Source organism: Jaculus jaculus, chromosome 8 (assembly GCF_020740685.1).
Source record: "Jaculus jaculus isolate mJacJac1 chromosome 8, mJacJac1.mat.Y.cur, whole genome shotgun sequence".
NCBI classification, from domain to species: domain Eukaryota; kingdom Metazoa; phylum Chordata; class Mammalia; order Rodentia; family Dipodidae; genus Jaculus; species Jaculus jaculus.
This window is the reverse complement of record NC_059109.1, coordinates 40715221-40727953: the sequence shown is the minus strand read 5'-3', so window position 1 is coordinate 40727953 and position 12733 is coordinate 40715221. Positions and strand designations below refer to the sequence as shown.

Sequence of the window (12733 nt, the reverse complement as noted above, 5' to 3'; positions counted from 1 at the left end):
CGGGAGGCAGAGGTAGGAGGATCACCAAGATTTCGAGGCCATCCTGAGACTATAAGGTGAATTTCAGGTCAGCCTGGACTAGACTGAAACCCTACCTTGAAAAACCAAAAAAAAAAAGAAAAAAAAAAATCTTAGGCCAAAGCCCACCCTACAGTTTCTTAGCTCTGAGGATACTCCCCCCCCCTCCTGACAGGATCTTTTGCTTTTTTTTTGTCACTGTTTTTTTTTTAATTAAAAATTTTTATTAACATTTTCCATGATTATAAAATATATCCCATGGTACTTCCCTCCCTCCCCACCCCCACACTTTTGTCACTGTTCTAAATAAAATCTGCTTGCTTCACTCTATCTCCTGTATTCTAACTCTTTATTGTATTGTGAAGGAGAATCCAGTGGCTCCTAACCAGGATTGCTGCAACAGAAGGACCTCTGTAGAACACACTCATAGTAAAAGAAACAACACTGCTCCAGTTAGCTTCTCCTTGCTGGGACAGAACACCTACCCCAAAGCAGGTTATGGGAGAAAAGGGTTTATTTCAGGCTTACAGTTTCAAGGGGAACATTTATTACGATGGAGGAAACTGGCTCACTTCATCACACATCCACAGCAGACACAGAACAGCAACCAGGAGCTAATTTTGAGCACATAGGGCTGGACTCAACCCCAGGGTCTACCCTTGGTAACACACTTCCTCCAGCAGAGCTCCACCTCCCAAATGGTCTACTAGGTGGGGCCTAAGCACAAAGCTGAAATGTACGCCTGATGCTATGGTGACATTTACATTCAAACCACCACATAGACTTAAGACTATCTCACTATGTAAAATGCACTCAGGCTAACTTCAAAAGTCCCCATAGGGGTTAGAAAGATGGTTCAGTGGTTAAGGCACTTGCCTGCAAAGCCTAAGGACCTGGGTTAAATTTCCTCAGTACCCAAGTAAAGCCAGATGCACAAAGTGACACATGTGTCTGGAGTTCATTTGCAGTAGCTGGAGGGCCTGGCACACCAATTTTCTATGTTTCTGTTTCTTTCTCACTCTCTCTCATAAATAAATAAAAATAATACTTTTTAAAGTCCCCATAGTCTTTACCAATTTTAATACTGTTCAAAAGTCCAAAGTCTCATTTGAGATTCAAGACAGTGTCTTAACTGTGAGCCCCGTAAAAATCAAAACACAAATTATATACTTCTAATACAGAGTAAACATTCTCATTGCAAAAAGAAGGCATCATAAGGAGAGACTGTACCAGTGTAAGGTCAATAACCAGCAAGGCAAACATCAAACATCTGTAGTTCCATATCTGGCACATCATCAGACTTGTGATGAAGTAGACCTTTGGTTCCAGAAGACTTCAGCAACTTTTTGCTGCTTTGTTATATGGCTTGTTCTCCAGGCCAATCCAGAGAGAAGCCATAGGTAGCAGCTTTTCTTAGCTGCCATTCCACAAGCCTGGCATCTCTATACTGTGGGGGTCTTCATTGCAACCCATGGTTTACTTGTATTATACCATACAATATTTTTACAGGAATTTCAATACTGCTTCACATTGCCACTTTTGGTGGTCCCTGGAACTGTGTGCATTTTATGTCTATCCTTTTTGCATTTCCAATGCTTCCAATACCAATAACAGGTGAACAACACAGCCAAATTTGTAAATCCAGGAGAAATGAAACGATCTTGAGGGTCAAGATACTCCTTAAACATTCTTCCTTCAAGACCCCTGTTGTAGTCAGCTCCACATTGCTGGATGAACATCCAACCAGACACAGTTTATGGGAGGAAGCATTTTTTTTCTCCAGCTTACATGTCCAGGGGAAGTTTCATCAATGGTGGAAAAAGCTATCTCCCTTTCATAGAGCCAAGTAGAGAGAAACCACCAAACAGCCAGTATCACAAGCAAACACAAACCACCAGAGCTCAAAAAATTCCATACCTTTGGGCTGGAATAAGATCTGCCTCCAATGACATACCCCCTTCCAGCAGGCTGCTGGAGACTTAAGCAGGAAGCTTAAACTTAATCAAAAATGCCTGAGTCTATGTGAGACATATATTCACATTCAAACTACCACACCCCCTTTCCTTTCAAAAGAATTTGCATCTTACTAGCTTGAACCTTCCATGGGTTAGTTTCCATCGGAGGGCCTATTTCCCATTGTCCTAATGCAAAACAATGGGTCCAGTTCTAATAATGGTAATCTCTTTAATATGCAGCTTAACTGGCCTAAAAGCAGTTTCTGTACCTGTAACTTTACACTTGTTTATATTGTTTTATGTGTCAACTTTGTAATTTTCATATCTCTCTGTTCATATTTCTGCCAGGCATACCACTCTATTACTTGTAAATTCAATTTTGCTCAAATTCTCAGGACATGGGCAAAACACAGCCAGCCTTTCCAACAGTAACCCAGTTCCAATAACATTCTTTCCGCTTCTTTAAAACTTCTATAGCCAAGTCTTCACAGTCCATAATTCTCTCTGTATTTAGGATTTTCAAACTCTTACCAGAATAGCTCTGCTTACAGCGCTGCAAGTCTTCTCTAGTCCAAAATACCAAATCCCTCCATATTCCTCCAGCAAACATGTTCCAAAACACCAAAAACCACATGGTCAGATTCATCATAACAATGACCCTACTCTCGGTACCAATTTTTCTGTTGCAATTAGCTTCTCCTTGCTGGGACAAACATCCTATGAGAAGCAGCTTATAGGAGGAAAGGGTTTATTTCAAGCTTACAGGTTCTAGAGGAAGCTTCATCATGGTGGATAAACCTGGTTCACTTCAGCATAATCCCACAGCAAAGAGAAAACATCAAACATGAGCTGTCTCTGAACATGCATGTAGGGTTAGACTCCTCAACCCCAAAGGTCCACAACCAGCAATATGTTTCCTATAGCAAGGTCCTACCTCTCAAATACTCCACCAGCTGGGGACCAAGCAGACAGCTCAGTCACAAAACCCTGAAGCTACTGGGACATTTACATTCATCAACCACAAACACTTCAGGTTGTAAGGGAACTCCTCCAACCCACATACAAAGGCAAGAATATCAGAATAACCTCAGAACTTTTATTAGTGACCCTAAAAGCCAGAAGAGAATGGAATGATATATTCCAGGCTCTGAAAGTAAATAACTGCCAACTGAAAATGCTATACTCACCAAAGTTATCTTTCAAAATTGATGGAGAAACAGGATATTTCAAGAAAAACACAAACTAAGACAATTCATTTCAATCAAATTCTAAATGGAATACTATACAAGAAAGAATAGCCACAATTCTGAGAACACACAATAGGATACACCTCAGTAAGAAATAAACAAAGAAGAAATTATGCATGACACAACAAATCAGCAAGCTCGCAAGGGAAAAGGAAAAAAAAAATGCCAATAATCCAGCCAATCAGAAACATTATCCAAAACATACTAGGGAATGACAAAACACTTTTTATAATAACCTTAAGTGTAAGTGGTCTTATCAATGAAAAGACACAGACTAAACAACTGGACAAAAATATTACTATCTGCCATCTCCAAGAAACACTCCTGGCCTTTGAAGATGTTTAAAAAAAAGTAGTATCAGGGCTGGAGAGATGGCTTAGCAGTTACACGCTTGCCTGTGAAGCCTAAGGGCCCTGGTTCGAGGCTCGATTCTCTAGGATCCACATTAGCCAGATACACAAGAGAGCACACGCGTCTGGAGTTCGTTTGCAGTGACTGGAAGCCCTGGCGCACCCATTCTCCGCCCCCCCTTTCTCTGTTACTCTCAAATAAATAGAAATGAACAACAACAAAAAAAAAATTAAAAAAGAAAAAGTAGTATCAAAGGACAGAAGTCAAACCACTAAACAAATGGAAGCTGTAAATAAGCAGGTATGGCTATCCTTATGTATCTGATAAAGTATACATCAAATTTAAACCACTCTGACCAAGGGGGGGGGGTACTCCAAATTAATACAGGGAACAATTCATCAAAAGGATGTCACAACTACAAATTACTTTGACTCCTAAACCAGATAAAGACACAATAGCACAATAAAAATTACAGAACAATTTCCCTGATGAACACAGATGCAAAAATTCTCAACAGTAGCCATCATGGAAATCAATTTTGAGATATCTAAAAAAAAAAATTAGAAAAATTATAAAAAGAGCTCCCATGTGACCCAGCTATTCACTCCTAGGTATATTCCCTAATGACTCTATACTCTACTACAAAGATAACTGCACATCCATGTTTACTGTCACTCTGTTTATAACAGCTAAGAAGTAGAATCAGTCTAGATGCCCTATGAAAGATGAATGGGTAATGGAAATGTGGCACATATACGTGATAGAATTCTATGTAAAATTAAATTATGGAATTTGCAGGAAAATGGATGGACCTGGAAAGAATTATAAATGAAATGGCTCAAGCTTAGAAAAACCAAAATTGCATGTTCTCTGATAGTGTATCCTAGCGTGTACTATCCATCAGTATATATATGTGTGTGTGTGTGTGTATACATATACATATACATATACATATACATATACATATACATATACATATACATATATAAAAGAAAGGAAGATAATGGGGGGAGGGAGGGAAATGGGAAGCAACTAAACCAAACTGTTTCTGAAAATGCCCAAATGAATAACTAAACTTATATATGCCAAAAAGAAATCATGAGGCCTAGCACGTTAGTACACTCCTGTAACCTCCAGTGCTTGCCTGGGAAGACGGTTACAAATTCAAGATTAACCTGTTCTATAATACTAAAAACAACAACAAAGTTATTGTGAGAGACCATATATTGTTGTAATAGGATATGGAGATATGGATTAAATTTGTTTCTTTTAAAAATATTTATTTCTTTAATTTATTTGGTATATATTTGTATTTGTATGGGTGGTAGATGGTAGATGGGTACATGCCTGTGTGTGTGTGTGTTTTTCAAGGTAGGGTCTCACTCTAGCTCAGGCTTACGTGGAATTCTGGAACTCATTATGTAGTCTCAGTGTGGCCTCCAACTCATAGTGATCCTCCTACCTCTGCCACCCAAGTGCTGGGATTAAAGGCATGTTCTACCATGCCCAGCTTGCACCTCATTTTTCAGGCAGGGTCCCTTCTTACTTTTCACTACTCCATTTGTGAGGTTATCTGGTCTGTGGGCTTCTGGGAAATTCTCCTGTTTCTGCCTCCCTTCCTGCTGGATGCTCATTGGGAATACAAAAGCCCACCACAGCCTCTGGCTTTTATGAGGGCTCTGGGGATCTAAACTAGGTACTCAGAGTTTAGTGGCAAACACTTCATTCACTGAGCTATCTATTGTAGTTACCTTTTCATTGCTGGGACACAACACCCAACCAAAAGCAGCTAATGGAAAGAAGGTTTATTTTGACTCATAGTCTTGAGAAGTTTTGGCACGGCAGATAAAGGATGGTAGATCTTTTTTTTTTTTCTTGGCAGTAAATTTGGCCTAAATCGTCATGAGGTAATTAAGTCTTTATCCTGTTCAGAATGAAATTTGCATACTTATACTTTCACTGTTTTGGATGCTGTCCAGACACAGAAGGATGCGTTATGATGTGCAACATACACTCATGATTGTGATAGGAACAGTTCTGAAAGCCATTAGGCCTCTAGAATTTAAATTCAGGACTGTGGATCTGTGTAATTTTTCCCCTCAAGAATGGCAAGTAGCAGGTGCTAATACGTACTTGCTGAGTGACTGACCTCTGATTCACCCATAAGAATGCCAGGTATACTTGCCTGGGAGGTCTGAAAAAGTGTTAAGGCCATGTTCCCTGTGCTCCAGGGCCAGAGAGCCTTTTGGAATTTGTTTTGTGTAGCCTTCTCTGTTAAAATGCCACCAGCTGAAAACTCATGGGAGTATCAGTATCATTACTAAAGTAGCTGTTGTTCCCCTTTCATTTTCTTCCGATATGGGGAGAAGACTAAACCAGCTGGCTGTGAGTATGTTTGTGGGCTGTGCACTGGGGCCTGTGAACATTTATTGACACCTATTTTGGTTGCTTAACGGTTGTCCTTCCTGGTTCGCTGGGAACAGAGGAGTTGCCAGAGGTTTTTACTATAATAAACATGTATGAAGTGTATCTGCTTAAAGATAACTGAAAAGTAAACTCCCTGAAGGTAGGGTTTCTGCTTGCAAATGGGTTCCCACTGCCTAAATTGATGGATATTTAATGACGAACATTGGTTATAGGAAGAATCTTTTGACCTGACACCTCCAGAAGAGCCTATCACGTGAGGAAAGCCTGGATAAGCAGACAAGGTAGACACTGTAAGGTGCCCGAATGAACGATAGCAGTACTTTCAGAATATATGGAAACATTTCAGTTCCACTGATCAGTTCTTCAAGGACAGAGATAAGCTACTATGATCACCATTTATAATGTGTCTTAACTTCCAGAAAAAAAAGGGAAGCTCAAGGACTGGAGACATGATTCAGCGGTTAAAGAGCTTGTCTGCAAAACCTAAGGACCCAGGTTCTATCCCCCAGTACCTATGTAAAGCCATATGCCCAACGTGACCCATGCATCTGGAGTTCTGCTGTGGTGGCTGAAGGCCCTGGCTTGGCCAATCTCTCTGTCTTTCTCTTGCCCCTCTCTCTCCCTTAAATAAATAATAAACATAATTAAAGAGTTGGGCTGGAGAGATGGCTTAGTGGTTAAGCGCTTGCCTGTGAAGCCTGAGGACCCCGGTTCGAGGCTCGATTCTCCAGGACCCACGTTAGCCAGATGCACAAGGGGGCACACACGTCTGGAGTTCGGTTTGCAGTGGCTGGAGGCCCTGGCGCGCCCATTCTCTCTATCTGCCTCTTTCTCTCTCTGTCGCTCTCAAATAAGTAAAAATCAACAACAACAAAAAAGTTAAGTCAGCCAGGCGTGGTGCTGCTCTCCTTCAATCCCAGCACTTGGGAGGTGGAGGTAGGAGGATCACGGTGAGTTCAAGATCACTCTGAAACTACATCGTGAATTCCAGGTCAGCCTGGACTAGTCTGAAACCCTAGTTCAAAAAACCAAAAATTTAAAAAAAGTTAAGTCAGTCCTGTGCATTTTGTGACACTCATTTTGGCTGTCTAGTTTTAAATCAAGTGTCACTTAAATGGGTCTATACTCAGTAAGTTCCTTCCTATTACAGCTAAAACCAATGCATTTTATAGCTATTCTCTACCAAAGGCTTCCGTCGAAGGTAAAGCTCCTTCACACAAGAAACAGGATTATAAAGTGTACGGTTTTGAAAACACCTGGGAACTCCTGAGAAAATAAAGCTGGGCCAACGCCCCCCAAAGCATTCCCAGAACAAAGTAGCGAGCGTGACTATGAATGTGATGTAGTTTCCACCTGCGGGACGTGGGCAGAGTGGGGAGGACCAGGCTGCAGGGAGGGTCGGCAGGAGCCAGGGAGGAGCGGGCCTGCGGGAGAGACGTGCGAATTCAGCCCAGGTGCAGGTTCGGAGACCAGCAGGCAAGACAGAGTGTGGGCGGAACGGGGAGGATGAAAGACTGCGGGACCTAAAAGGTCGTTCCAATTTGGAGGTGCCCAGGGTTAGGGGGACCAAGGCAAGCCAGCTCAGGCCAGACCAGACCAGCCACGTTCCTACCGGTCCGCGCGCGTCCGGCCGCAGGTCTTGGAAGTCGGAGCCGTAAATGGCCTCCAGGGCCTGCAGTTCGTGGTCCTGTCGCTGCGAATAGCTCTCCTGGGGCTCAGCCCGGCCGCGCCCGGGGGCCCCTCGGCCCCCAGCCATGGCTATGCGGTGGCCAAGGCACAGCGGCCCGGCCGAGGCGACGGTGGGCCCCCGAGGGCTGGCGATCGGCGCGGGAGACGGGCCCGGGGGCGGGCTGAGAGCGGGTGACGGGCCTGGGGGCGGGGCCTCGTGCCAGAGGCGGCCTGGGGGCGGGGCCTCGTGCCAGAGTCGGCCTGGGGGCGGGCTGAGAGCGAGAGACAGACTGAGGGCGGAACCTCGCGTCAGAGCCGGCCTGGGGGCGGGGCTTCGAGCCAGAGCCGGCCTGGGGGCGGGGCTTAGGGCGAGCGAGCGAATGCTCTTGTGGGCGGGGCCTCGTGTTGATGAAAGGCCCCACCTCTAGGGAGTGGGTCGCTTGAGCCAGACTCCAAGCTGCAGCCGAGACTGCACCGAGCTAAGTCTGAGGCTGGAGAACACGGCGGAGAAAGCCTTCCCCTCCTGCGGGAGTGAGTAGAATCCAAGGAATTGCAGGAACAGGTGGGAGCACAAATTACTCAGTTTGGAGTGACAAGGGAAAATTACAGTTTTCAGTTTCTGACAGCTCCTCCACCCTGATGTGGATAGTGAGAGGAAATTTTAAAATAATCATCTACTTATGTATATATGTGTAGCAGACAGATTCAGGTTCGCTGAGATAAACTTCCAGACCAGGCACAGTTATGGAGGAAGGGATTTATTGAAGCTTACAGATCCAGGGGAAGTTCCATAATGGCGGAAGAAGCTGGCCTGCCTTCACAGGCCCAAGCATAGAGAAGCATAAGCCTAAAGCCACACAGCACAGCGCACTTCAGGAACTCCAGCTAGGTACACTTTGCATATCTTTAGATTAAAGTCTGAAACCCACCACCACACCTTAAGATCACCCAGTGACATTGCTTCCAGCAGGTGGCTACAGATGCAAAGTACAAACAAACAACTGAATATATTGGGGGCCACCTATTCTATTCAAACCACCACAATATGCATTGATTAATTTATTGGAGGGATGGGGATTTGTGGGTGCAACAGGGTCTCTTGGCACTACAAAGGAACTCCAGATGTATGTGCCACTCTGTGCATCTGGAAGGACAATTTAAAAATATTATTTACTTATGTGTGTGTGTATTTACTTATTTAATTGAGGGATAGGGAGTTACAGGTGCACCAGGGTCTCTTGGCAGTACAAAGGAACTCCAGATGCATGTGCCACTCTGGGCATCTGGTTTTAGGTGGGTACTAGACAATCTAACCTAGGCCATGAGGCTTTGCAAGCAAGCACTTTTAATTGATGAGCCATCTCTCCAGTCCCATGACAAAAATAATAAAGTACAAACCAATGGTTTAAGTCACTTATCTCACCTTGGTCCTTCCCAGAATGAGACTGCACGAAGTGAAAAAAAAAAACTGTGATGTTCCCTGTGGTAGTTTCAATGAATGTCCCCCGTAGCTTCAGGTATTTTTTAGGGTTTTTTTTTTTTTTTTGTTTTGTTTTTGTTTTTGTTTTTGTTTTTTGAGGGAGGGTTTCACTCTAGTCTCAGGCTGACCTGGAATTCACTATGTAGTCTCAGAATGGCCTCGAACTCACAGTGATCCTTCTACCTCTGCCTCCCAAGTGCTGGGATTTAAAGCATTAGCCACCTCACCTGGCTTGATCACGTTTTCTTGAAGTTTATACCATCTTACTCTTATGTGGTTCACTTAGTAATGATATTTTTTATTGGCTTATCGAGATTTAGGTATCATTCATTACAACACTTCCAAATACCATTTGTTTTAGTTGTTTCTTGTCTCCCCTGCTTTCCCCAACCCCCCACCACTTCTCCTCATTCCCCAATATTCTCCCTCCTTTGGTTTACATGCCATGAGCATCTTTCCCCTTTCCCTCATTCCTTGTCCTGCTTACCTTTTTATACTTGCTCTTGGTTCTTCTCTTGCTCTCTCTCAATCTTTTTTTTTTTTTTTTTTTTTAGGTGGGGTTTCACTCTAGCCCAGCCTGACCTGGAATTCACTATGTAGTCTCAGGGTGACCTCGGACTCATGGTGATCCTCCTACCTCTGCCTCCCGAGTGCTGGGATTAAAGGTGTGCATCACCATGCCTGGCCTCCTTTCTATCTTTATAGATTGTATGCACTTTTCCCTCTAACTATACATACCTAGAGCTATCACAAGGTAGGACCACATATTAAGGTGTGCAATTTGAACTCAGGTGGAGATTTGAACTCACACAGTTTTAGGTTCCTTTAGGCCCTCATGCTTCTTCAGGAAGTGCACCTAACCTCTGAGCCATCTCTCCAGCCTCTATTTCTAATATTTTGAGATACCTTCTTATTTATTACCATAATGGCTGCACTAGTTTGCACTCCCACCAGCAGTGAATCATAGTTTCTCTTTCTCCACATCCTCATCTAACTGGGGTAAGATGGTATCTCAGAGTGGTTTCAATTTATATTTCCCTGATGGCTAGGGATGTTGAATTTTTTTTTATGTATTTATTTGCAATTTGTGTTTCCTCTTTTGTGAACTCTCTATTCATTTTTATTAACTCATTGGATGATTGATAGTTTTAATTTTTTGGTGTTTAAGTTTTTAAATTGTAGTTATTTTATTTGAGAGAGAGAGAGGCAGATAGAAAGCGAGAATGAGTGAGCCAGGGCCTCTAGCCACTGCCTTTTACATTTGGTTTTACATGAATTGGGCATATTTATGGAGTACAGTGTGGTATTTCAATACATCTATTTACACAATGTGTAATGATCTGATCAGTATAATTGGTATCATTTCATACATTTATAATTTTTGAAGAATTTTTATCTACTCAAATGAGAGAGAGAAAGAGGAAGGGGATGGGGAGAATGAGCATTCCAGGACTTCCAGCCACTGCAAATGAACTCCAGATGCATGTGTCACCTTGTGCTTCTGGCTTATGTGGGTACTGGGGAGTTGAATCTGCACCCTTAGGCTTTGCATACAAGCACCTTAACTGCTAAGCCATCTCTCTGGCCCACATCTATAATTTCTTTTGTGTTGGGAACATTCAAAATTCTCTATTATATATTTCTGAAACATAAATTCATTGTCTACCAGTGCTAAGCTTATGTGTTACAGAATATGAGTTGTTTCTTCTATCCAACTCTATTACCATACCTCTTAGTTGTCCACATTCTATCCCTCACTCCTCTCATCCTTCCCAGCCTCGAGTGATAATGGTTCTACTCTATTCTTGAGAAATCAACATTTTAGCTTCACATATAATTGAGAACATGTGGTATGTGGCTTTTTGTGCCTTACTTACTTCAGTTAATATAATGTCCTCATGTGCTCATTCTTCCATGTTACCACAAATAGTAAGAGTTCATTATGTTTTGGAGTAGCTTAATAGTCCATGATATAGATATCTACATTTTCTTTATCCATTCATCCATGAATCAACACCCAGGCTGACTCCAAATCTTGACTATTGTGAACCAGAGCTGCAATATGCCAGTAATTGTAGATGTTTCTTTAATAGACTGATTTCGTTTCTTTTGGATATATGCCCAGTAGTTGGATGCCTGGATTATATGGTAGCTCTCTCTCTCTTTTTAAGGAATTTCCATACTGTTTTCCATAATAGCTGTACTCATTTATATTCCCACCAGCAGTGTATGAGAGTTCCCTTTTGCTGGCATCCTCACTAGCATTTATTATTTTCTTTTTGTCTTTTTGATAATAGCCATTCGAACTGGGTGAGATGATACATTGCTGTGGTTTTCATTTGTATTCCCAGATGACACTAGGCAGATCCTGGTTCCACTTCTTTCTGATCGACATGGTTCCAATGTGAACTCTGATGTTTTTCAAATTATTTTTCTCTTATAGGAAATGTGGCATATTGCTTTGGGTACTTTCAAGTTTTTTTTTGTTTTGTTTTGTTTTTTGTGTATTAGATTCAGAAGCTTTGTGCTGGACCTTGGTATGGATTTCTTTAGGTTAAAGCTCATTCATCTTCTTGAATCTCTAAGCTTATAATTATTTGCCAAATGCAGAGTTTTCAGCCATGACTTCCTTGAATACCTTTTAGAATTCTCTGTCATTTTTCCTTTCTAAGAGGTAATGGCTCTTGTGATTTCAACTGCATGCTCCTTCTAAATCTCCTTACACAAGCTCCTAAATTCTATCATCCCTGTGCTTACAGCTGTACTTTACTTTCTCTTTAAAAGCCTCAGTTTTTCTTAAGGGAGCTTTACACATGCCAGCAGTTTTGCTCTATTTAAAAGCCTCCAATCTCTTTTAATTAAGTCCACATGCTTGTATCTTTATTCTAATTTCTCTTTAGAAGCCTTAGTTTCTCTTAAATCCCAATCTTCCTTAAATAAACCCCACAGTTTTTTATTTCCCCCTAAATAAACTTAGTAATAGTTTATCCTTCTTGAGTCCATCTTTATTCTTTTATTTATTCTTTATTCTTTATTATTATTAAAGGTAGGACAGAACCCAAACCTTGAGGTTCATAAACTCTTGGGGCCCTCTCCTGAACCCCCAAATCCCACATCAATGTAGTAAAAAATAAATAAAAATGAGTGGTTCCTCTTTCTTCCTTTTTTATTTTTTTGTTTTTCAAGGTAGGGTTTCACTCTAGCCCAGGCTGGCCTGGAATTCACTACAGAGTCTCAGGGTGGCCTCGAACTCACTGCAATACTCCTACCTCTACCCCCTGAGTGCTGGGATTAAAGGTGTGCACCACCACACCTGGCTCTTTCTTTCTTTCAATATAGGGTCTGTTAGGTTATTTTACTTGTCTACAGAGAGAAGTTTCTCTTTATAGTTTTTCTCTTTTGAATGCCTAATGTCACATCTGTTAGATGAAATTTCTTAGTAGACAAAAAGTTAAATAGGTAAACTGAGTCAAGGTACTTGATCAAGCTACAAATTCCTTACCTAAGGCAAACATCAGACTTATCTAAAATGTACATCAGGATATAAGCAGATGATTTAAAAAAAGGCATCAAGTAAATGATGGCTT

At 41.9% G+C, this 12733-nt stretch overlaps 1 protein-coding gene across 1 annotated transcript in view; it reads right to left on the bottom strand.

Moving 5' to 3' along the window:
- The window catches only part of Eif2ak4 (eukaryotic translation initiation factor 2 alpha kinase 4), a 112266-nt gene extending 104456 nt beyond the window's left edge, over positions 1–7810 (bottom strand). The window contains exon 1 of the mRNA XM_004660772.2: positions 7611–7810. Within this exon, the coding sequence (XP_004660829.2) occupies positions 7611–7754 (144 nt within the window). The 5' untranslated portion in view covers positions 7755–7810. The remainder of the gene's footprint in view (positions 1–7610) is intronic.
- Between the last annotated feature and the right edge of the window lie 4923 nt (positions 7811–12733).